The sequence below is a fragment of the Spodoptera frugiperda genome, chromosome 10, assembly GCF_023101765.2.
Source record: "Spodoptera frugiperda isolate SF20-4 chromosome 10, AGI-APGP_CSIRO_Sfru_2.0, whole genome shotgun sequence".
Classification (NCBI taxonomy): Eukaryota; Metazoa; Arthropoda; class Insecta; order Lepidoptera; family Noctuidae; genus Spodoptera; species Spodoptera frugiperda.
This window is the reverse complement of record NC_064221.1, coordinates 9,224,171-9,250,902: the sequence shown is the minus strand read 5'-3', so window position 1 is coordinate 9,250,902 and position 26,732 is coordinate 9,224,171. Positions and strand designations below refer to the sequence as shown.

General features: G+C 38.7%; 2 protein-coding genes and 1 pseudogene across 2 annotated transcripts; 1 reads left to right on the top strand and 2 right to left on the bottom strand.

The window, feature by feature from the left end:
• Positions 1–1,104: 1,104 nt before the first annotated feature.
• LOC126911180 (serine/threonine-protein kinase PITSLRE-like) lies at positions 1,105–2,271 on the bottom strand. The gene has a single exon (XM_050696590.1). The coding sequence runs from the start codon at positions 2,269–2,271 to the stop codon at positions 1,105–1,107; it is 1,167 nt and encodes a 388-aa protein (XP_050552547.1).
• Positions 2,272–4,425: 2,154 nt separating this feature from the next.
• Positions 4,426–5,609, bottom strand: LOC118277719 (cyclin-dependent kinase 11B-like; annotated as a pseudogene).
• Positions 5,610–23,871: 18,262 nt separating this feature from the next.
• Positions 23,872–25,038, top strand: LOC118277721 (cyclin-dependent kinase 11B-like). The gene has a single exon (XM_035596630.2). The coding sequence runs from the start codon at positions 23,872–23,874 to the stop codon at positions 25,036–25,038; it is 1,167 nt and encodes a 388-aa protein (XP_035452523.2).
• Positions 25,039–26,732: the final 1,694 nt, after the last annotated feature.

Sequence of the window (26,732 nt, the reverse complement as noted above, 5' to 3'; positions counted from 1 at the left end):
ATACTGTTGCCTCTGAACAGACTGCTGTATATCATGTGCTGTCCAAAATATCAGATCAAAAATAACTTTATTTGCCCTAACAGTGTCCTTGCCAAATGTGTTTCATTTATCGCTAGCATAATGTGTATGTTCTCATACACATACACTTTCTACACATCTTATAACCTCGGCTGTTTATCCGGAAATCCTAATTTAGTATCATTTCTAGTTTTTTTACACAGCAGTAATTTTATTACTTCGCCTGCGTTCCCATGGGATAAAAAGTCATAATTATTTCAGTGTGTTGGAAGCATTCTTAATTGAATTTTAAATAATATGAATACCACGTCTTTAATTTTTCGAGGATGTATTAGTCCGGTCAAGTTAGCATCAAAAATAGGGGTAAGGTTACATTGATTCGCACCATCCTAAAAATTGGCATGGTTGTTGTTATACACAATTTGTCAATTATCCATATCAATCCGGAGTGTGGAAAAAAAATTATTCAAGGTCAAATGTTGCAAAAACCGGTTTTTTGAGTTTTTCAGCTAAACGGTAAGTTTTATAATAAAAATTGGTGAGACAAAAAGATTCATCATGCAATTATCTATAAAAATTGTTCCTACACATTTTTCCTAAGAATCACCATTTCGAAGATACAGCGATGCAAAATGTAGAAAAAGTTGTATTCTTCATAATATGCACACGTTTTCGCGCCGCCCGTGAGGTAGGTACATGGCGCGTTTTTTTAACGTGGTTTCCCCGGTAGGCCTATTCCACGATCTATTGTGCTTCTGTTAAGTTAAAAAGCTATTATATTAAATTGAAAATGGTACTATTGTAAATAACGAGAGCGGTGTAAGTAATGTGAAAATTATTCGTCTGATAGATACTCTTCTAATGGAACATAATCCAGACTGTCTTGCTCTTCTTATTCTTTTTCTTCTTGCTGGGTACAAATAAATTGTTCAAAGAGCGTTGCATCAGATGTCTCCCCGTCTATATCGTAATAATCCTCTTCTACTGGCTATTCAACATTGGAGCACGATTGGCCTCGACAACTAATCTCTAATTATGTGAGTGCAACTTGAGCCAGAGCCAAGAACCTCAGCCGTGCGTGAGAGCTCAGCGAGCGGACGACGTCATGAACATGGCCGGCTCCATCGCCACCGGCTGCTCGCTGAAATATGTGTGTTCTAACGCAGCGGCTGCTGTGATTCTCTTCGAAGGATCGTAAGTCAAGAAACCTTGCAGCAAAGATAGTCCTTCTTTTGATAGTAGTTCACGACTTATCGTTTTGCGCAACTCGCCCGGAGGATAGTCGTCGAACGTAATCATTTGTACCATTGGTGATTCGCTGTAGCCCGGCCAAATGGAGTCTGAAGGCGTCCCCAAAGCCATAAATATCTTGTCGATCTGGTCCAACTCAGATGTGCCGGGAAACAGAGGCAGCAATGTTAGCAATTCCGCGAATAAGCACCCAACACTCCAAATGTCGACTGGCGAGGAGTATTCGTTGAACAGCAGCAAAAGTTCAGGTGCCCGATACCAGCGCGTAACTGCGTCTGGCGTATATTGCCCAGGAGGGAATTTATAGTTTCGGGCCTTGCCAAAATCTGCCACTTTCAGCACACCTTCGTTCGACAACAAGATATTGCTTGTTTGTAGATCGCAGTGTATGACGTGATGGTCGTGAAGGTGTTGTACTGCCTTCAACAACTGCTTCATCAGGCATTTCACCTGTTCTACTGAAAACAGTTGCTGGTTACTTTGCATTGTCTCCATGAAAGTCTTCAAGTCGTAGTCAATGAGCTCCATGACTATGAATACTTGGTCACATCTGGAACTCGACGCTAGTCCCCGGCCTGCGACAATATTGGGATGCTTCATCCTCAGCAACATACCAAGCTCCCTCCGAGCGGCGATGGAGTATCCTTCCCTTTCATTTATCTTTTTAAGTTGCTTAAGAGCAACAATTTCTCCCGTCCGTTTGTCTTTGGCGGCATGGATCACTCCGAATACTCCTTCATCAATTCTGTTGAGATATGTGAACTCGTCTACAGATCGAACAGATCGCCAACGCTGGTACGACGGACGGAAAGGAGATTTAGCACGAGTGGTTCGTTGTTCTTCTTGTGTCTCTCTCTTGGACGTCTTGTGCTTGTGATTATGTCTTTCCGTCGGTCTTTTGTTCTTGTAGACTCTGCCCTTTGCTGTCTTCTTCAAACCGCTTTTGCGAGACGAAGAATCATCTCGAACTCCCCCTGACGTTTGATTGTTCACAGAAACCATGATTTAAAGATATTTTAAACCAACAATCACTTCACTTCACAATGTGTAGATAGTGACTGTCTGCAGTCGAAACTGTAAGTGTGCACGTATACGACGGGGCCGTCTCTACGTCCCCGACTGGGGGCGTGAGGACGCGCGATCCAGGCCGAGGCCTGTTTCGGCGGTTTCAAGTCGCTGCCCGCAACTGCGGGCGAGGGGTTGGAGTAGTCGGGCCCCGCGAGGGGCCCGATGCGATGTCAAGTCCGTGTTGTGGCGCCGCTAGCGGCCGCGCTCAAGCCGGGCTGGCCCGGCGAGCAGCAGGCGGGTAGCGGCGCGTGGTCAAGTCCGGTGGGGGAGCCTCTACCGCCCCGCCCTAGCTGGGGCGGGCGGGAGGCTCATGTGGCTGCGTCAGGTGGGTCGGTCGGGGCGACCAGGTCTCGCGGCAGACCGTATCCGTCGGGGGGGCGCCGATGGTATGGCGCCAGCGCCCGAAGGTGGTCGTGCTGCGACTTGCTGGCGCGCTCGAACATATTAGTGCTCAGGCGCTGCACGAAGTCGTCGACGCTCTCTACGCCGAGGTCTCTCGATATGGTCGCGTTCCGTACGAAGCGCGGGGCCTTGACTATAGTGCGCAGCGTGAGAGACTGCTGCGCACGGAGGCGTTTCTTGTTTGTTTCGGACACGAGCGCGTACCAGGCCGGGGCGGCGTAGGTAAGCCGTGTCCGAATGTAGGCCTTGTAGATGCCGAGCTTCGCACGGAGCGGCAGCGACGAGTCGAGGACCGGGCGCAGGAGGTGACGGGCGGCGCGCGCCTGAGCAACAGCCTGCTGCACGTGGGGCGTCATGGACAGGGAGCGGTCGATGGTCACGCCGAGGTATTTAACTCTCGGCGCCCACCGTATTGGCTCACCCATCAGAGTCATAGGTTCCGGCTTCATGATCCCCACGGCGAGTGCTTGGGTCTTGGCCACGTTGACGGCCAACCTCCACTTCTCCAGCCAATCAGGGAGTGCATCGAGGGCGCGCTGTAGTTTTACTACTGCGTGCCGGGCGTTCAGCGACGTCGTGTAGAGCGCCGCGTCGTCCGCGTAGAGGGCGAGCTTGGCGCCGTCCACGACGGGGATGTCGTCCGTGTACACGCAGTAGCACACGGGTGAGATGCAGCTTCCCTGGGGCACGCCGGCTTGGATGCCGCGCTCAGTCGACAGAGCGCCTTCCACTGCCACTTGGAAGGTTCTGCCGTGCAGGAAGGTGGCCACGATCTTAACTAGTCGACGAGGAGTAGTAGATGTGGCCAGCTTGCTGAGCAGGCCGGCGTGCCAGACGCGGTCGAACGCCTTCTCCATGTCGAGGAATACTGCAGCGGCCCGCTCGCGCTTGTTACGCGCGGCGGCCAGGTCGGTGTGCACGTATTTGAAAAATCCTCCCTTATATAGTCCACGGGCCCTATGGATTTCTATTGTTCCCTAAATTGATTTTGACCAATATTTGTAGAATTAGTCTCGTTTTCAGATAAGGATTTTAATAACAATAGGTGATAAGCAAATAATAGAAAATAATCCTTTACACCTTTTAAAGATAATACATTTATTTTCCCACGCATCCGAATAGATAGTAGAACACAATGAGGTAGTTTTACCAATTGGTTAAATTCAATACTTTTTATGTGATTTTAAAAACAATAATTAATTTTCTTAGTATTAGTGAGACAAAGGGACGGTACTACTTGATTGTTCACTAAAACTTTGGAGAATATGTTTAAGACACTGCACTGAAAATTACGGAGCATATATATAAACGGCAAATGTCTACAATATTATTATGCTGAACAGTTTCATTGATTTTTGTTATGAGTATTTCTATCTTTTTATTTATCTTCTAGCTAATATATTACAGTTTTAAACGAAAAATTTTAAATTGTCAACATATTTATTACATAGTTAGTTATTACATTATATCATTGATAATACGTAAGAAATATAACATATTAATGTACTAGTTATTCACTGGAACAAAATCTCAATCGTTATCTTTATACAGGTATCTTTTTGTAGGTCGGTCAGCTTAGAACACCTTTATTGTCGAAAATTGCTACCATTCGGTGATTCTCCTGGCTTATTGCCGACTCTTTTCATTAAAAAGCAAGAGCTGGTTCATCAGATAGCCCCATCCGTGTCAGGGACTGAGCTGCAGCTGCGGGGTGTCCTCCGACTTGGCGGGCCACGTCGGCATCATGTCCGGTTCGATCGCCACTGGCTGTTCTTTAAAGTATAGATGATTTAAACCGGCATCTGCTGTAGAGATAGCCCATCTTCAGAAAGTAGATTGCTTCGTATCATTTCTCGCAATCTGCCTGTTGGGTGGTTTTGAAACGTAACATTGCCTTCGGTTAATTCACTGTAACCGGGCCAAGTCGTATCTGTTGGTGTTCCCAAACCCTCGAAGATTCTGTTTATTTGATCGAGCTCAGATCGTCCGGGAAACAGTGGCCGCAAAGTAACCAATTCTGCGAATATGCAGCCAATACTCCACATATCGATTGGAGTACAATATTCATCAGAAAACAGTAACAATTCAGGCGCACGGTACCACAAGGTAACCATACCCGGCGTGTATTGCCGGGGAGGCAATCCATACTCTCGCGCCAACCCGAAGTCTGCCACCTTTAGGACTCCATCATGTGACAGTAATATGTTACTGGGTTTGAGATCACAGTGGAGTATCCAGTTTTCGTGAAGATGTTGAGCACACAAGAGCTGTGTCATTAGACACTTGACTTGGCCCGGTGGAAATAATTGTCGTTTTTTGCGCATGGCATCCATGTAACTCCTCAAATTGTGAGGAACGCAGTCCATGACTACGAACACTTCCTCCATATTGTTGCCCAATACTAGTTCCCGCCCGGCGACAATATTTGGATGTTGAATCTTCAGCAATATTTTTAGTTCTCTCAAAGCTGCGACGAAAAATCCTTCATTGCGATTGTCGGTTTTAATTCTTTTGAGAGCAACTATTTCGTCTTTTTTCTTATCCCGAGCTCTGAACACAGCTCCGAAGGCTCCTTCTGCAATCTTGTTCAAATATTGGAACTCGGTCAGAGATCGTCTGCTTTGAAACGCCAGGCGGAATGGAGGTAGAGGTGTAACAGCTTCACGTTTTTCTTGATCCGTGCTGCAGTTCTTGTACTGATGATCCATTTTCGCTCTTCTTATAAAATTGCCCTTATATTTCAGTTTAGCGGCGACTTTTAGGCAAGTTTTCTCCCGATGTGTATCGCGTAGTACTTCTCGAGGTGGTGTGCCCGATGGGGAATCGGCACTGGCTCCATTAGACGCGTTGCAATTGTTCACAGAATTCATGATGTTTAACTCGTACTTAGCAATAATCTTCACTTCACAAAGTCAACGTCTGCAGCCTAAACTGTATGTGTGGTTGCTCTTAAACATCCCCAGATTATATAGACCTTTCTAATTACTATCCTGATTACGACATTCTCAAAAATTCTTCAGTTTCATTAGTTAATTCGGTATAAGTAACCACATAATGACCTAATTAGTAAATCGAACGAGATTATATTAATAAGAAAGCGAGCATTAATTTTAATTATGATGACGAGATCATTAATGAAAACTAGAAAAATGCAAGTATTTATTATGAATGTCTTCATAACATATTTTAACTTTTGAATTGTAGCCTTAAACCATTATTTTTAACGAAAACGAATTGTGATGTGCTGATACAAATTTTGGTCCAAATATCGGATTCAAAATAGAATGCACTAATGAATATGCAATACACAGTCGCCTGAATTCTATTCTCTGCTAGACAATGTCTCTCTTACAACAAATTTTGACAATATCATAGCGAACTTACTTTTTTCATATATCATGTTTCAGAAAAACACAATTAAAATCCTCAAATTAAGTTTAATGAAGATTATTACAAGAATGCAAACTGCAGCAATATAATTATGTAGTTAGTAATGAGGCTCATGAGATTGAGTTGTTGCACGGCGTCGAGATAGAACAGGCCACACACACGGATCTTGCTGAACGAGGCGCGGTGGAGGCGTAACACGTTCTTACAGAATTTGCGCTCGTTATCTGGAAAATTATAATTTCAAACTGTTATAAAACGATGATTAGACACAAGATCCCTACTGCTGAATTTTACATTCTCCATACCATTAGTACACATAGTTTTTAAGATAAATTGTTACTAACAAATTATGGATATTAATTGGTCTGCAATAAATAGACCCCCTTACTTCTAGATCGATCGATATAAATCCTTCGATTTGTATACAACCATCTTTTAAGTAAAGACTTTAACAATAAAACAATGATGTTTGACAGACAAGCACTAGCTTAATCCTTTTTTTCTTTACCTCAATAAGGAATACCGTAACTTTAAGTTATTCCAAGAATCCCAAAGTTACCTGATTTAGTTGTCTTCAAAATAAGTACACACGTATCTCGTACGTTTTGTATGGCCCCGTAGAATTTCTCACAATCTTGAATAAATAATATTTGCAGGAGCAAGATCTTGGCCAACCAAAAGCAGACGGATATAACGACAAACTTCGACATCCCCTGGATAGGAACAAATAAAATAAATCATAATTTGAATAATTAATTATAAGCGAACAACGTAGCCTATAAAGATGATTGTTTTTATGGTAAACGAGCATAGCCAGCCTTTCGGGGGTTAGAATATTGAGGATAGCAAATTTGGCAATTGAGGAGCCTTCAGTAGCCTCACTCACGAGGTAAAACACAACAAAAGCATTGTATCACGCCAGTTTTCTATGATTCTTTGGAGAAAACGTGAGAATAGTCAATATAAGAATACTTACTAGATCCATACCACGCATCACCGAAAATGAATTTTGAAAGTATATTAAAGAATGTACGAAACTTTCTACATGGTAGAAAAGAACCTGAAATAAGGCAGGATATTTGTATAACAGAAACAATATATAAAATTAAAGTGTTTTAGGCTCAATTTATACCGCCATGGGATGGAATGGAAACGACATTTTACAACGAAATTAGGAAGCATTATTTTATTTTATTTATTTTTAGTCGTGATCGTCCCACTGCAGGGCTAAGGCCTCCCTATCCTTCTTCCACTTTTCTCTGTGCAGAACTTTCTGCGGTGTCTTATCATATCCTTATCATAGGTGTCTGTTGACGTTGAGTAAGCTTCACTCAGTACCTAGCATAATGAACTTTATATCAACTGTTTAAAACACACATACCAGGAAATTCTAGAATATGTGCGAGAAACGTCTAATTTCTCCTATTTACAGTGCGGTAGCCCAAAATTAAGAAATGGTTGATAGAAACGGCCATTAGCCAACAAAATCATATACTTACGTACACCTGAAAACATCGTTTGTATAACTCGTAGCATTCCAATATATCAACAAAGGATTTAAAGAATTTATTGTTTCTTGGTGACCCGTAGTCTGATTCTTGAGGATTCATAACATTGATGTTCCATAAAACGACTTCTTTTTCCAGGAGTTTCATGACTTGTGTAGCGTAAATGATATTAAAGTCAAAAATAATCAAAAGCCAACAAATACAAATAATGGGAAGTGGTAATTGTAATTTAATTCCACCGGGGAAAAATGATATAGCGTAATAATTGAAAAACAGAATAATGAAGATCCTGTTCATTTTGATGAATTTCTTGAAACAGTCGCCAGTATTGAGACATCTGTGTAGTCTTTGAATAATAAGAATGAATTTGACGAAGTTGTTCGTGTGCATGAAAGCGACAAAAAAATTCATAGCGAACCCAAAGCTATAGAAGATGCAATCAAAATAGTGACTTAAAACATTAAAAAAAGCAAAAGGCTGTAAATTGAAAGTCAAATAACTGCAGAATACGTAAAAAGCTATAAAGCTTAATGTACCGACGAATGAAATGCACGTGGAAAAAATATTGTTAGGCGATATAGTATTATTCCTTATACAACATTTCGGGCAGAACGTTAAATACTGCATTAAGTTCAGAGGGAATAAAACTGACTGAATATCTTTATCCACTACATTGTTCAAAATTAAATTTATAGGATTGGTTTCTACCTTCATAGTTTTTGGAAATGAAGCACAAACTAGCTTATGTGATGAAAAGAAAAAATGTACTGCAACGTCTAATAATATTAAATGACCAATTACGACATAATGCTCATTTTTAATATTACTTTAATATTTTAGGGCAACACCATTTTATTACGTGTGCTTATAGGAAGTATTTACATAATTATAATATCATCTATCAATAATTCTGAGTACACACCAGTGACTGTATTGAGAAGTAATTATGTGTTTTTCTATGACATGTTACAGCAAACGTGTAGATAGACCACCTGATGATACTACGGCGAGCTATGTTAGCTCGTCGCCCGACCAGAACCAGACCTAAGCGTACGTGTCACGTAGCACGTGCGCCTTAAAGAGCCATCAGATGACAACGGATCAGGCCCAGTAGCGCTGATACCTGACCTGGGGCTGCGGACTATTTAGCGAGTAACCGAGGCTCCAGAAGCAGGAGTAGAAACGGGGTGATATTTAGACAGTAAGAGTCTCACACTCCCTTCCACTTCACCCTAGGTGGGAGAAGTCATTGGATGATTTTAAAATCTGTCTTTAAATACTGTTAAAACTCGTTTATCACTTTCGACATCTGAATTACATCGTTCAAAGTATTAAATAATAATATTATATCCATTTACTTAATCATGTCATTGGCGTAACCTGTATGTCATTAATCGCCGTACCCAGAGGTATTTAATGATTACTTTTTTAACCAAGTCCTTAGCAATTGTTTTCGGAACAAATATTAATCGTTATTAAGGCATAGTTTAATTAATCATACGACTATAAGATAATTAATTATATTATAATTATGCCATCAATGTTTGCTTAGATTAATAAAATGCGTCTAATGAATGAATCTTATCATTCTAAACATAATTACATTAAAATATGGTCAATGTTCACATGCAATTATTTTTAATGTGTTTGTATAGAATAAAGAGATAAGGTTACAAAAAAGTGAACTGTAACATTACAACAGTATATTCAGTAAGGAGCATCGTCAGCCCCTGTTGTAACGCAGCGTCCACGTGGAACATGCCGTACAGACTCATCTTGCTGAATGACGCTCGGTGCAAGCGTAGTATGTTCTTACATAGCCGTTTTTCAGCATCTGTGTAAAAAAATAAATCATCAATATTGTCAAATGTTGACATCTTACCATCAGTACCCTTAGTACGAGTTTGCTTTACGCTGATAAAGAAACCAGAGCGCGTTCGAAGTTTTGATTGGCCGGCGCGAATGAATGAACCATTCAGGGCGCTGAACGCGCTCTCATTTTGATTTCGCAAAACGTAATACTTAGAAATACAATCCGGGTCTTTTCAAGGTCAGTGTAAATAGGTACTTTCTATGTCTGTGTGCTCCATCTTCGGGCGCATCTTCGCCTCGCCGTCCTGGCAGTAAGCGGGTTGGTGGCCAACCGCCGACTTATCAACGTTAAAAAAAAACGTAAAGCAAACTCATACCAAGGGTACAGATGACACGACTGCTCGTTTGCCGCAAAATATTAAAAAAAAAACCTAAAACAATAACCAGAGTTTGTTGTCTTCAATATGAGTGTGCAAGTATCCTGTGCATGTTGCACTGTTATATAAAACTTATCATATTGATGAATCAACTTCGTTAGCAATACGAAATTCTTCAGCAGCCATAGAAGTACCAATACTACAGCGAATATTGAGTCATCCTGTAAAAAATAAAGTTTAAGTTAGATTGTATATTAATAAACATAAAATGGGACTGTTGTCCAAAAATATCTAACGATCAAGCATGGTTATTGATAACAGTACGCTTAGTAGTCAGTAAAAGTGACGAATCAAATTTCAGAAAAATCCAATGTTCACAATAAAATCATACCACTTACTTTACTTTTATAAAACTCGTCTCGTATGACGAATATTGCTTCTTCAATATAAATGAGGGAATGGTTTAAACCTGCCACAACGTAAAACAAAATCTGTAACAGAATCAGTTGCTTCTAATAATGCTTATGTATCAAGAGTATATTCGGTTAAAGTAACATCTAAAAGATACAAGACTTACGAATGCCCGATAGCAATTGTTATGAATGTCATAGCACTTCATTATATCAACGTATGTCTGAAACAGTTTCCTCCAGTAATCTCCTCTGTGCCTGCCTTCCAACTCCTCACCATATTTCACTTGGCTGACCCACAGATCCACTTTATTTGTCAACAGCTTCATGACTTGTGTTGCATATACCATATTAAAATCAAAAGCAGCCAAGAAGTGGCTAGGTATTAAGAAATAAAAAGGGAAATTTACTAACACGCAAAATACAATGAAATAAACAGGAACGAACAATGATGTGAGGATCACAACGATCCAAATAGAAGAAACAGATTGCTTGATACTGATTTTATTGTTAAGAAACCTGTGTACCTCTTGGAACAGTAACACAAACAAGATAGAATTTTTGCCTTGAGTAACCTGGATGACAAAAGTTAAAGCGAAACCGATGCAGTAGAAGAAGCAATCATAAAAACGTAGGAAATCTAAAAAAGTAATAGGTTGTGATATTCTTTCCGCGTAAGTGGAACCAAAATATACACAATAAGTATAGGAGAATATAAAAACTATTTTTGCAGCAAGAGAAAGAACGTTAGTCAAGAGGTTATTTGGGAAAATACAATTATTTTTGATGCGATATTTTGGGCTGAATGTAATATGTTGCATCAAATTCAAAGGCAAAAGCATTGCTTGCACTTCTCGATCTACTGTATTTATTAAAGAATATTTCGTTTCAAAAAATTTAAACATGTTTATTCGTGAACAGTTGTAATGTAGACCACACTCTTCTAAATTATTAAAATAAAACGTAAGTACGTAGAATGATTATTACCATAGTAGCTGACATAATATTTGTTTTAATGAATAATAAAGTGGTAGAGGTGGTGTTAAAAAAGTAAATTTTAAATATTATCATACTATGCAATTAGTCGATTAAAGTAATATACAGGGTGACTTTGAATTCGACGTATTCCTCTCGGGAGGTGATAATACAACTAATTTCCTACAAAATTAGCCCTGAGGTCCTTGGGCGGAAAGTGGCTAGTTTCTGAGATATTCAACATTTTTGGTTTTGGTAAAAAAATCCCGAATTGATTACAAAAACATCAATAAATAAAAAAATACTGGTTGGATTTTAGTTATTTTAGTTTTAATCAGTTACCAATAAATTAGTTATCATTTATAAATACTAATAATGGCAGAAATATCATTCGTTTTAAAATAGCAAGCAATTTCCTATGAAATTTTGTTTTGTTTCACTAATTTGGTCAATAGATAACTGGATTTATTTCGAAAAAAATATATGACACTAAGCGTATAAACTATTAGAAAAACTTCCTTGGTTTATTAGCTACCCAGAAACGTAAAATTATTTACAAAATTCCCAAAAACAAATGAATTAATTGATGATAAGTAGAGTGTAAAGAGAAAAGCGCAATTTCAAAAACATCTTAATTTGCAAATTTTGTTCAAAATGATCTTCCCTACGAAGAATACATGCCCGAACACACTTCCCTATCCCTATGACGTTCACTCTTGGGCTGAATATGCGTTTTATTTCGTCATTATGTTTCGGAGAAGAATTTCGATGGTCGTCCAATTCCCTCTGCATAAACAAGGGACTTCGTGTTAAAATCAACCTGCGTTTGATTCTGGACACCGCGCTTGCCTTGTAGTTGGACCCCCACGCCAATATAACGCCTGGGCACCAAGGTATCCAACCATTGCCCCACAGTAGTTCGATAGTGCGCTGGATAAACTATCACAATATCCATTAGTAGCCACAAAAAAGTCAACAAATTCCGAAAAAAGCAAACCATCGCTAGCGCATCGCGGTTTTATTTCAAATGTTTGCAGGGGTATCATAAATAATTATTTGATTGGACCCTACTTTTCATCCAACAATTTAAATGGTGAGAATTATTTAACTTATTCTACGTATTGAATTAATTTATTAATTTGATTGACGAATTTATTCCACATGACGATTGTGAAGTGCATTATCGAACTACTGTGCGGCAATGGTCGAAAACATTGATTCTCAGGCATTGGATTAGTAGGGCAGTCCAACTACATGGCATGCACAATGACCAGAACCTAACGCCGGTTGATTTTTACATGAAGTCCCTTGTTTATGCAGAGAGAATTGGCCGAGCATCGAAATTCTTCTCAAAAACATAGTGACGAAATAAGACGCATATTCAGTCCAAGAGTGACCGTCATAGAGATAAGGAAGTGTGTTCGGGCATGTATTCGTCGTAGGGAAGATCATTATGAACAAACTTTGCAAATTAAGATGTTTTTGAAATTGCGCTTTTCTCTTTACACTCTACTTATCATCAATTAATTCATTTGTTTTTGGGAATTTTGTAAATAATTTTACGTTTCTGGGTAGCTAATAAACCAAGGAAGTTTTTCTAATAGTTTATACGCTTAGTGTCATATATTTTTTTCGAAATAAATCCAGTTATCTATTGACCAAATTAGTGAAACAAAACAAAATTTCATAGGAAATTGTTTGCTATTTTAAAACGAATGATATTTCTGCCATTATTAGTATTTATAAATGATAACTAATTTATTGGTAACTGATTAAAACTAAAATAACTAAAATCCAACCAGTATTTTTTTATTTATTGATGTTTTTGTAATCAATTCGGGATTTTTTTACCAAAACCAAAAATGTTGAATATCTCAGAAACTAGCCACTTTCCGCCCAAGGACCTCAGGGCTAATTTTGTAGGAAATTAGTTGTAATATTTCCCGAGAGGAATACGTCGAATTCAAAGTCACCCTGTATACTATTGACTATACTAGAGACCGGTTTAAAGTGCCAGTAGAATAAAAATACGAGGAATTTGTATACGTATGTAGACCAAGAATAATATTTCATAATTATATTTGAATCAAGTTTTTAGTACAAGTGCGTTGCCTTTTAGGGGTTTGTAAATTGAGAATTGAAGGAATTTGGGAATTGAAATGAAAAAAATGGAATTGGGGCTACGCTAACCTCACTTTAACGACGAAACACAACGCAAGCGTTGTTTCACGTCGGTTTTTGGTAAAATCGTGGTAATAACTCTGGTCGAGCCGACCCATTCATGCCGAAGCATATATTTGACAGTTGAATCCAAAAACATTTTTTTATCGAGATTTATTAAACAATTATAAAACTGCAAACTGTAACAATACAACAGTATACTCAGTAAGGAGCATCGTCAGCCCCTGTTGTAACGCAGCGTCCACGTGGAACATGCCGTACAGACTCATCTTGCTGAATGACGCTCGGTGCAAGCGTAGCATGTTCTTACATAGCCGTTTTTCTGCATCTGCGAAATACAAGAAAGTATAAAAATGTTAAACATTAACAACGGTTGGGTCAGCGGTGTTTCTATATTTTATTATTAACTTTGATTTTGATTATCTATTCTGGTATAAGGCGATAAACGAGCAGACGGATCATCCGATGGTGAGCAGTCGCCGATGGATACCCGAAACACCAGAGACATTACTATTACGTTACTGGCCTTTTAGGGGTTAGGAATTTAAGGGTTGTTGGGGAATCGGGGATTGGGAATTTGGCCTCCAGTAGCCTCACTCACACAACGAAACACATCGCAAGCGTTGTTTTTTGTGAGACCGTGGTATCATTCCGGTCGAGCCGGCTCATTCGTGTCAAAGCAGGTCTCACAAAAAGGTCAAAATTTAGCAAATATCCCCATGAACAAAAAGCTTGTTGTTATATTTCACGGCTGTAAATTTTATTCGTTTTGCATAACCATCAAATAATTTAAACAACCAAACATTGGCTCACCTGAGCATGTTTTCTTCAATATAAGGGTGCAAGTATCCTGAACATTTTGTACTACTCTATAAAACTTCACGTACTGAAGTATTAATTTCATTAACAAATAAAGATTCTTTACTTGCCATCCAATGAGGAAAATCGTAATAAAAATTGCCCCATCCTGTAACAAAGTAAAAACCTATTTGTCAAACTTTAATAATAGCTAGATTTTTGAGACAAGCCCGCCACAACCTCTCAAATCCGCTGCAATTCTTGTAAGCTAGGATCTACTATAGATAAAATCAAGAAAACACCGGAACACTGAAGTCCGGCGAACATGAATAACTTGTCTTGAATCCCCCAGCGGAATAAAGCAGAAGATATTATTAAAGGAGAAAAAAAAAGAAAACGATAGTTTCCACTTCCCTCGGTGAATTTAATACGTTAGCTTATGCCAGCGCCTCCCTGCCTTTTCCTGAGATAAATAGTAACCTATGTAATATTCTAGACTATAATATTTATCCTTGTTCCAAATTTCATCCCGAACATTTTTGCCGGTATGACAAACATACATATATACATATTTTTACATTTATCAAAATAGTAAAAAAGTCAGATATATTTTCAGAACAAGTCATCATCCTTAAGAACTCACTAAGGTCCAGTCCTGGACAGTAAGTCTCTTTTAAATAAATGGGTTTGCTAAAATCACCACGTTTTACCAGCGGGTTAGTAATTGCATTAAAGGTTCGGGCTTATCAGAGACCGCTGCAAACTGGTTTTGCTAATTTAGTCCTTTGACTAAACAAAAGATTGTTCGCGCTTAAAACATTCTTGGAAAGAGGAGGAGTTGTAACAATATGTATTGTGCTTTGCCGTCAACCGAAGTGAAGCGATAGGTTGACAATTCTAAGTATCTTATCTCTATATTAGGACACTTACCGTGTCATCAGCAAACTTAAAACCTTCTTGTAAAACTGTTATTGATTCTTGGACATAAATTAGAAAATGATTGAAATTCTCCACGATGTAAAACATGATCTGTAACATTTGGTAGACAAATTATCCTATTATGATAATAATAAAGCTAACATAAAAACAAAACCACTAAAGAATGTTCAACTCACAAATGCCTGATAGCAAACGTTATGCATGTCATAACACTCCAATATATCGACGTATGTCTGAAACAGTTTCCTCCAGTAATGTCCTCCGTGTCTGCCTTCCAGTTCTACACAATGTTTAACTTCGATGTCCCACAGTTCCACTTTATTAGTCAACATCTTCATTACTTGTATGGCGTAAACCATATTAAAATCGAAAGCGGCCAAAAAGTGACTGGCAATTACCAAAGTAAAAGAGAAATTTGTAACTATGCAAAAGGAAGTGAAAAAAATGGGGTAAAACATACTTATAAGAAGCACAATGATCCAATTGCTTATGATAATTTGCTTAGTATCAATGCTGTTGTTAAGGAACCTGTGCACGTTTTGAAAGATTAACACAAACTTTATCGAGCATTTACTATAAACAACCTCTATGACGAAATTCAACATGAAGCCAACACCGTAGAAGGCAGCATCGTAAATGCAAAGGTATTCTAATAAAGTATTAGTTTGTGAATATCTTGACTGGAAATTGAAACCAGAAAATAGGCTAAAAGCGTACCAAACATAAAATACTATATTCGCAACTAAAGAAACACAAATTGTTGTAGACTTATTTGGGTAAATATAATTGTTTTTGATTTGATATTTTGGACAGAACGTAATATGTTGCATTATATTTAAAGGGAAAAGTATTGATTGCACTTCTTTATCTACTATATTTATCGAAATGTATTTCAAAAAATATTTGTGATCTAATATGGTAACCATTTTATTCTTGTATAACAATCTTACAACTAACGTTAGAAATATTATGTTTACAAATAATATATTACTAGTAAGTAAGTAAAATAATAATGATATACAATGAGTGCTTATTACACAATCTACTTTCGTAGATGTCAATATAAAACGTCTTAAATATGATTGATTGATTGATAAATATTGAGATAATAACTTAAAAGTGACAGTAATGTGATCAACGAAATTGATGTAACTAGTATCAGTAAGGAATACGATACAAAACTTAGATAGTCCAGTAATAGTCCTAATGACTATCATTGATGTTCAGATGGGAACAAAAGAAAAATATGACATATTCAATGAAGTATATTAAGGAAATGCAGTTAAATAATTTAATGAAGGATTACAGTAATGCAAACGACAGCAATACAGCAGTGTATTCCGTAAGAAGCAACATCAATCCTTGGTGTAACGCAGCGTCCACGTGGAACATGCCGTACAGACTCATCTTGCTGAATGACGCTCGGTGCAAGCGTAGCATGTTCTTACATAGCCGTTTTTCGTCGTCTATAAAAAAAGTAGCAACCACTTAAAGAGATATCAAGGCTTTATTTATAATCTAACTTTACCCATGTAGCTCGTAATTAGTAATACTGAAACATTTTATGTTCATACAAATGTTTACATTTATGAATTTACGTTGTAATAATTTATCAGAAGCTATATTATATACAACGAGTGAATCGTCTATGTATATGCCTTCACACGACTAATATCTTTGCGCGGGCCATCGCGACGATGAACACTACTTACACCGCGTCCACATTTTATTCTTAAATACTTCCATTTAATCCTATGTGTTTGAAATTTCATGACTGCACCCGCGCCCGCAAATTTGGTGTGGCGTTCTGGTGAGGCCTTTCTCATGATATTTCAAAAAAAGGGAGGATAATTATGACAAAATAAAATTTTAAGATACGTTAAAGTGGTCACGTCATCCCGTATCTTTAATCTAAGATAATACTAAAGAAGCTCACCACATTTTGTTGTCATCAATATAAGCGAGCAAGTATCCTGAACGTTTTGAACTGCCATGTAAAACATTTCATATTGATGTATTAAAATTGTTAACAAAGTGAAGTTTTTCAGTAGCCACGCAAACAATAACATTAGTATTATAAAAAGCCCTTGGTTCTGTAACAAAAATAAACTGTCAATAGTTGTTCAGTACTCGTATCTTCACACCTTTTATGCCCGAAGGGATAGGCAGAGGTGGATATTACGGTACGTTATGCCACTGTACAGTGTACACCCACTTTTTAACATTTGTGTTATAAGTCCCATGTATTGTGGGGTTAGCCTATTGCCATATACTGGGCACAATTTTAAAAAAGAAACTTTCGAAAAACCCAGTAATACTTAGTGCGTTTCGGGATTGAACCCGAGAATCCTTGCCCTTGGGACCATCCGACCAACGAGGCCGTTGTTCATTTAATACAATCCAGAATTTTTGAAAATAAAAGTTAAATTCTCCATTAGAACAATAGTTTTCACATGTTTACTCAACTTTAGCCTTTATCTTATTACAACGCTAGTATAGCTAACTTTAAGCAATACTCACATATTCTTCCTCTAAGAGATAGAAAACTATGTGGATCGACATTTCAATGTAGACAAGAGTATGGACCAAAACTTCAGAAGTGTAATATAAAATCTGCATAAAAAAGAAATCATATGAAAATAGCACGTTCAAAGCTACAAGCTTTTTATTAGAATTACCAAGTGTATAAAATGTATCAATTTATTTTGAAATTTAAAGAAATTTTTAGGGACCTCGTGATAAATTCAAAATATAGAAAGGTTCGAAAGTTTAAATTAAAGAGTGTCGACTGTGATTGGGCTTGTAAAACATAAAACAAATGGTATAAGATAAATGATGAACATAAGTTAAGTAGTATTAGAAACTTACAAACGCTCGATAGCATTCGTTATGTAGATCATAGCACTCCAATATATCAACGTACGTCTGAAACAGTTTCTTCCAGTAATGTCCTCCGTGCCTGTCTTCCAGATCCCCACCGTATTTAGCTTGAGTGTTCCACAAATCAACTTTGTTCTTCAACATCTTGATAACTTGTATTGTACAAATAATATTGAAATCCAAAAATGTTACTGTGGCATTTGAAATAGTGAATTCGATAGGTATATAGGTACAGAAAGAAAAAACGGTGTGGTAAATTAAATTGCATATTATCTCGAGAAGCACAACAACCCAATTCCAGATGATAGTCTGTTTGGTATTGATTTTATTGTTAAGAAACCTGTGCACTTGTTGGAAGATTAAAACGATCCTAATAGATTGTTTGCTTTGAACAATCCCGATTACAAAATCCAAGACGAAACCTAAAGAGTAGAAGATACTGTCGAACACAGTCATAAAGAATAAGAAATTATTTTCTTCTGTATGTTTTGGACCGTAGAAATTACTTCCGTATAAGGTATAAGTGAATGCAGCTATGAACACTATATTAGCAATCAGAGAAACGAAGCCAGTCATGAAGTTATTTGGTATTATAAAATCGTATTTGATGCGGTACTTTGGACAGCACATTAGATATTGCAGCATGTTCAGTGGTAAAAGCATTGATTGCACTTCTTTATCTAATATATTCATTAGAACAACTTTAATAGACAATTTTTGTGGATAATTTCGAAATATCTTCATTTTTGTACAGGCGTGGCCTACAACTGACTTCATAATCGATGGCTAATGACGATGTCGTTCAAAGCAATTACTACAGTAACACGAAGTACTTGAATTACTAACTCCACCGAATATATTGGACGATCAGATAATGAATCTATACTAATATTACAAAATGTTTTAGTTGCTTACTTGCATTAAGAAATAACTAAGTCAATATATTTAACTTACCGCATCAAAATAACGAAGTAGATTTTAGAGCTTTTACTTCATTCGCATAACAACATAGGTTTCATTTGATTAAATTAAAAAAAAAAACAGGTTAACTTACAATACAAAAACCTTGGAAAATACTTACCTATTATTACATAACCATACAAGATTTTCTGTCCAAATAATGATATGGGTAATAAAATTTCTTGAGCGCTTTATAGGCTGAGGTTGAGAAAAGGTAAACGTAAAATATGAATAATTATATATCGCAAATGTAACTATAATAAGGCAAACTGTAACAATACAACAGTATATTCAGTAAGGAGCATCGTCAGCCCCTGTTGTAACGCAGCGTCCACGTGGAACATGCCGTACAGACTCATCTTGCTGAATGACGCTCGGTGCAAGCGTAGCATGTTCTTACATAGCTTTTTCTCTGCACCTGTGAAGTAAAACAGCACATTGAATAACGTGACATCAATGATATTTAGGATTTTTTGCACCTTTTCATAGGTGAAAAATTTGATGGCAAAAAGCTTGTATGTATATTATTTTAAGTCTTTGATTACGCTGCTATATTTAGATTTGTCTAGCGCTTAAACGCGTTCATATAAAATTTACTTCAGAAAAACTAAATTTATACAAGAAAAACATACTACGACATGTACTATCTTGTCCATAAACCAATTACTAACGAATCTGTCATTACTTTAATAGATCTTGTTGGTACAAATAAGGAACATTCAAGGAGTTCCCCAAGGGAACATTTTGGGTCCAACGTCATATTTGTCTTATACTAACTAGAATGTGTAGTCTTCAATATACATGTGCAAGTATCGTGCACTTTTTGAACAGCAATGTAAAACTTCTCATACTGATGTATCAATTTCGCTTGCCAATAAAAATTCTTGAACACCCAAGTAGATAGAAATATCGATATTATTATTGAAATGTTCTGTAACAAAAATAATTTGAAATACATTTATTTTGCTTTCATAAAAAAAATGTTAAAAAAGTGACTAACGACGTAACCCTGGACACGATAAACTTTAGTTAACACATATCCAACATTGCGTTTACATTCTTTTGCACGTTTCATAACTACCAATAGAAATCGGTTTATATGTAGAGAATACTGGCTTCTTACCCAGCGGGTAGTAAAGCATTCTGGTCCCTGGCCAAGGCGGTTGAATCGAACTTCTGCCGCCCTTCACTCCCACCTCTCCTGGGGCCTAACGGGACGCTGGCACACACCGCGGTAGAGAAGGCAAACCTGTTTGCTTCTCTATTTGCGGAATCTTCACGTCTTGATACTGGTGGCGCTATACCTCCTTCTCTAAATAACGTATGCGAGACGAAAATGTCGAAAATTCGCATCCGACAGAAGGAGGTGTATAAGACGTTGCGTAATCTCGACGTGAACAAGGCCAGTGGCCCCGACGGAATCCCGGCCGTGGTTTTAAAAACCTGTGCGCCTGAGTTGTCTCCAATCCTGACACGCCTGTTTCGACTTTCCTTGGAGACTGGTCAAGTGCCGGTTGCATGGAAGCTGGCCAACGTGCAGCCTGTGCCCAAAAAAGGTAGTCGTGCCGACCCTAACAATTACCGACCAATCTCGGTCACGTCCATACTCTGTAAGAGTATGGAACGTGTACTCAACAACCGGCTCCTGGCATACCTTGAAGGTAACGACCTCCTCAGCGATCAGCAGTATGGGTTTCGCCGCAACCGATCCACTGGGGACCTTCTTGCGTATGCCACCCACATTTGGAGCGAGGCCATCGAGAAGCACGGGGAGGCAATAGCGGTCTCTCTCGATATATCGAAGGCCTTTGACAGGGTTTGGCACGACAGCCTTATCGGCAAGCTTCCTGCATATGGACTTCCCGCTGATCTGTGCAGATGGATTGCAGACTTCCTGAGGGATCGGTCAATTCGAGTAGTCATCGATGGCTGCTCGTCTGACCAATTTGGTATCAACGCCGGAGTCCCTCAGAGGTCAGTACTTTCAGCAACGCTCTTTTTGCTGCACATCAACGACCTGCTTAAGCCCGGTATCTTTGGGTATGCAGATGACAGCACAGTTGTTGAAAGGTATGTGTCCGATGCGCGGACTAGCGGAACACAGATCCAGTCTCTAAGAGAATCCATGGTCGAACGGTTGAACTCGTCCTTGAAGGCGGTCTCCGATTGGGGTGACGCCAACTTGGTCAAGTTCAACGCTACCAAAACCCAGGCGTGTCTATTCTCTGCCAAACGGAGTCAATTTCCGCTGGCTCCTACTTTCCGAAATGTATCCGTTCCAATATCGGATCATCTAGAGCTTCTTGGCGTAACTCTATCGCCAACGCTAAACTTCGGCTCTTATATAGAGTCGAAGGCGCATCTGGCTGGTAGGAAGTTGGGTATCCTCTCGAAGGTGAGACGGTACTTCACACCGAAACAACTGCTGAGCCTGTACCAAGCGCAGGTTCGGTCATGTATGGAGTACTGTTCTCACCTTTGGGACGGCTCGGCTAAATGCCAGCTAGATGCGCTCGAACACATTGAAAGGCGTGCCAAGAAGCTCATCAACGATGATGCGCTTGTGGAGGCCCGGCTTCAAAGCCTTGAACACAGGCGCAAGGTCGCAAGCCTTTCCGTTTTTTACCGGATACATTTCGGAGAGTGTGCGGGGGAATTGCACAACTTGATTCCCCCTAGTCCTTTTCATCATCGAACCACAAGACAATCGGCGAGGCGTCACCGCTTCATGGTAGATATCCCACCAACTCGCACGAAGCGCTTCGCTTCAAGCTTCCTTGTGCGAACTGCTAGGGAGTGGAACTCCTTGCCGGAGTCTGTGTTTCCTGATGGGTATAACCTGGGTGTCTTCAAGGCCCGAGTGAATAGGTTGCTTATGGGCAGACGTGCTCCACCGTAGGCCGCATCATCACTTACCATCAGGTGAGATAGCGGTCAAACGTCGACCCATTAAATGTAAAAAAAAAAAAATAAGGAAAAATAAAATCATTACTTACTGAAATGTTGTCACCATCGTCATGCAACATTAATATTACAATTCGAATATATACAAGAGAATGGATGAGTACGTCGATGAGGTAGTAAGCAATCTGCAGAATGGACATATATTAGTATTGTGTAAATTAATCTTGTAATAGCTTTTTTATAAATGTACAAATACACGCTTGTATCAATACAAAACAACCCAAAATGTGACTCACAAATGCCTGATAGCAAACGTTATGTATATTATAACACTCCAATATATCGACGTATGTCTGAAACAGTTTCCTCCAGTAATGCCCTCCGTGTCGGTCTTCCAGTTCTACACAATGTTTAACTTCGATGTCCCACAGTTCCACTTTATTATTCAACATCTTCATTATTTGTATGATATAAACCATATTAAAATCGATTAAAGATATTGTACAAAGGCAACCGATGGCATAATAGATGGATAAATGTGCAAAATAGTAAAGACCACCATTGTAAATAAAATAGTATATCAAAGTAATTATTACAGTGGTCCAATTGTAGACGATAGTTTGTTTTGTATCAGTTTTATTATTGAGGGCTCTCTGGACTCTTTGGAATATTAAAATGAACTTTAAAGACTGTTTGCTGCGAACGACCGTAATAAAATTCATTGCAAAACCTATACAACAAAAGGTGGTGTGTAAAAAACCTAGAAATGATTCTAAATTAGGATTTACAAATAAAAAGCCCAGGTTATGAGATGTGTAGAAAGTGTATGTGTATGAGAACATACACATTATGCTAGCGATAAATGAAACACATTTGGCAAGGACATCGATACGTGGAGTATTGGCTGCATATTTGCAGAATTGATTTCTTTGCGGCCGCCGTTCAATGGTACGAAGCAATCTACTTTCTGATGATGGGGTATCTCTACTGCAAAACTTTTTGTTGTATGATCCAGTGAATAGAATAACAGCAGCCGCCGCTTTGGATCATGCATACTTCAAAGAACAGCCAGTGGCGATCGAACCGGACATGATGCCGACGTGGCCCGCCAAGTCGGAGGACACCCCGCAGCTGCAGCTCAGTCCCTGACACGGATGGGTCTATCTGATGAACCAGCCCTCGGTTTTAATGAAAAGAATCGGCAAAATATCTGGAGAATCACAGAATGGTAGCAATTGGCGACAATAAAGGTGTTCAAAGCTGCGTTGCCGAACTATAAAAATTACGATTGTTCCAGTGAATATATATAGTACATTAATAATTTTGTTAAGTTTCTTATGTATTATCAATGATATTATGTAATGACTAACTATGTAATAAATATGTTGACAATTTAAGCAATTTTTTCGTTTCAATCTGCAATATATTAGCTAGAAGAAAAATAAAAAGACAGAAATACTCTTAACAAAAATCAATGAAACTGTTCAGCATAATAATATTGTAGACATTTGCCGTATATACCTATATACACATGTGCTCCGTCCTTTTCAGTGCAGAGTCTTAAACATATCCTCCAAAGTTTTAGTGAACAATCAAGTAGTACCGTCCCTTTGTCTCACTAATACTAAGAAAACTAATTATTGTTTTTAAAATCACAAAAATGTATTGAATTTAACCATTTGGTAAAACTACCTCATTGTGCTCTCTTATCTATTCGGATGCGTGGGAAAATAAATGTATTATCTTTAAAAGGTGTAAAGGATTATTTTCTATTATTTGCTTATCACCTATTGTTATTAAAATCCTTATCTGAAAACGAGACTAATTCTACAAATATTGGTCAAAATCAATTCAGGGGACAATAGAAACGCTATGGGCCTGTGGACTATATAAGGGAGGTTTTTTCAAAAACGTGCACACTTACAGTTTCGACTGCAGACAGTGACTATCTACGCATTTCGAAGTAAAGTGATTGTTGGTTTAAAATATCTTTAAATCATGGTTTCTGTGAACAATCAAACGTCAGTTGGAGTTCGAGATGATTCTTCGTCTCGCAAAAGCGGTTTGAAGAAGACAGCAAAGGGCAGAGTCTACAAAAACAAAAGACCGACGGAAAAACAGAATCACAAGCACAAGACGTCCAAGAGGAAAACACAAGAAGAACAACAAACCACTCGTGCTAAATCTCCTATCCGTCCGTCGTACCAGCGTTGGCGATCTGTTCGATCTGTAGACGAGTTCACATATCTAAACAGAATTGATGAAGGAGTATTCGGAGTGATCCATGCAGCCAAAGACAAACGGACGGGTGAAATTGTTGCTCTCAAACAACTCAAAAAGATAAATGAAAGGGAAGGATACTCCATCGCCGCTCGGAGAGAGCTTGGTATGTTGCTGAGGATGAAGCATCCCAATATTGTCGCAGGCCGAGGACTAGCGTCGAGTTCCAGATGTGACCAAGTATTCATAGTCATGGAGCTCATCGACTACGACTTGAAGACTTTCATGGAGACAATGCAAAGTAACCAGCAACTGTTTTCAGTAGAACAGGTGAAATGCCTGATGAAGCAGTTGTTGAAGGCGGTACAACACCTTCACGACCATCACGTCATACACTGCGATCTACAAACTAGCAATATCTTGTTGTCGAACGAAGGTGTGCTGAAAGTGGCAGATTTTGGCAAGGCCCGAAACTATAAATTCCCTCCTGTGCAATATACGCCAGACGCAGTTACGCGCTGGTATCGGGCACCTGAACTTTTGCTGCTGTTCAACGAATACTCCTCGCCAGTCGACATGTGGAGTATTGGGTGCTTATTCGCGGAATTGCTAACATTGCTGCCTCTGTTTCTCGGCACATCTGAGTTGGACCAAATCGACAAGATATTTATGGCTTTGGGGACGCCTTCAGACTCCATTTGGCCGGGTTACAGCGAATCACCAATGGTACAAATGATCACGTTCGACGACTACTCTCCGGGCGAGTTGCGCAAAATGATAAGTCGTGAACTACTATCAAAAGAAGGGCTATCTTTGCTGCATGGTTTTCTGACTTACGATCCTTCACGAAGGATCACAGCAGCCGCTGCGTTAGAGCACCCATATTTCAACGAGCAGCCGGTGGCGATGGAGCCGGCCATGTTCATGACGTCGTCCGCTCGCTGAGCTCTCACGCACGGCTGAGGTTCTTGGCTCTGGCTCAAGTTGCACTCACATAATTAGAGATTAGTTGTCGAGGCCAATCGTGCTCCAATGTTGAATAGCCAGTAGAAGAGGATTATTACGATATAGACGGGGAGACATCTGATGCAACGCTCTTTGAACAATTTATTTGTACCCAGCAAGAAGAAAAAGACGAAGAAGAGCGAGACAGTCTGGATTATGTTCCATTAGAAGAGTATCTATCAGACGAATAATTTTCACATTACTTACACCGCTCTCGTTATTTACAATAGTACCATTTTATAATAGCTTTTTAACTTAACATAAGCACAATAGATCGTGGAATAGGCCTACCGGGGAAACCACGTAAAAAAACGCGCCATGTACACTACCTCACGGGTGGCGCGGAAACGTGTGCATATTATGAAGAATACAACTTTTTCAACATTTTGCATCGCTGTATCTTTGAAATGGTGATTCTTAGGAAAAATGTGTAGGAACAATTTTTATAGATAATTGCATGATGAATCTTTTTGTCTCACCTATTTTTATTATAAAACTTACCGTTTAGCTGAAAAACTCAAAAAACCGATTTTTGCAACATTTGACCTTGAATAATTTTTTTTCACACTCCGGATTGATGTGGATAATTGACAAATTGTGTATAATAGGGTTCCCAACAACCATGCCAATTTTTAGGAAGGTGCGAATCAATGTAACCTTACCCCTACTTTTGATGCTAATTTGACCGGACGGAATACATCCTCGAAAAATTAAAGACGTGGTATTCATATTATTTAAAATTCAATTAAGAATGCTTCCACACACTGAAATAATTATGACTTTTTATCCCATGGGAACGCAGGCGAAGTAATAAAATTAATTGCAAAACCTATACAACAAAAGGTGGTGTGTAAAAAACCTAGAAATGATTCTAAATTAGGATTTACAAATAAAAAGCCGAGGTTATAAGATGTGTAGAAAGTGTATGTGTACGAGAACATACACATTATGCTGGCGATAAACGAAACACATTTGACAATGACACTGTTAGGGCAAACAAAGTTATTTTTGATCTGATATTTTGGACAGCACATGATATACAGCAGTATGTTCAGAGGCAACAGTATCGACTGCACATCGTTGTCCACTGTTTTCATTAAACTAATATTTAAAGAACATTTTTGTTGAATACGTTTGGATGTTTTTATTTTCATACAATGGTTAGTGTAGGAAATTCAGCCAAGGAGGCGACGCGCACATTCCAGGCGGCAGGTTCAGGCGCTACGTGAGCTACGTCATCGTATCCTATGTGGCCTACGTGACCTACGCACGTGCACAGAACAACGTTGTCAGGTGCGACGGTAGCGACAAGACAAGAAGACTTCGGTCTCTTTCAGTGGCCATGTCAAACTATTATACTAATGTTGTAAGTGTATTATAATTACTTGGTACACGCATCCACTATTTCATTTATAACAACTAAGCTATCGAAGGATGCTTAATCGATGGTCGATAATAACGTCACATACTAAAATAATACGAGAAACATTTTAAACTACTCCTACAAACGTTTCTACATTCCGTAATAAAGGAAAGTATGATTGAGATAACTTAGCGATAATATTTTTCTTAGAATAAAACAATGTAAGTATTCATTAAAGTATACTCGAAATATTCTGAGAGTGGATCAACAC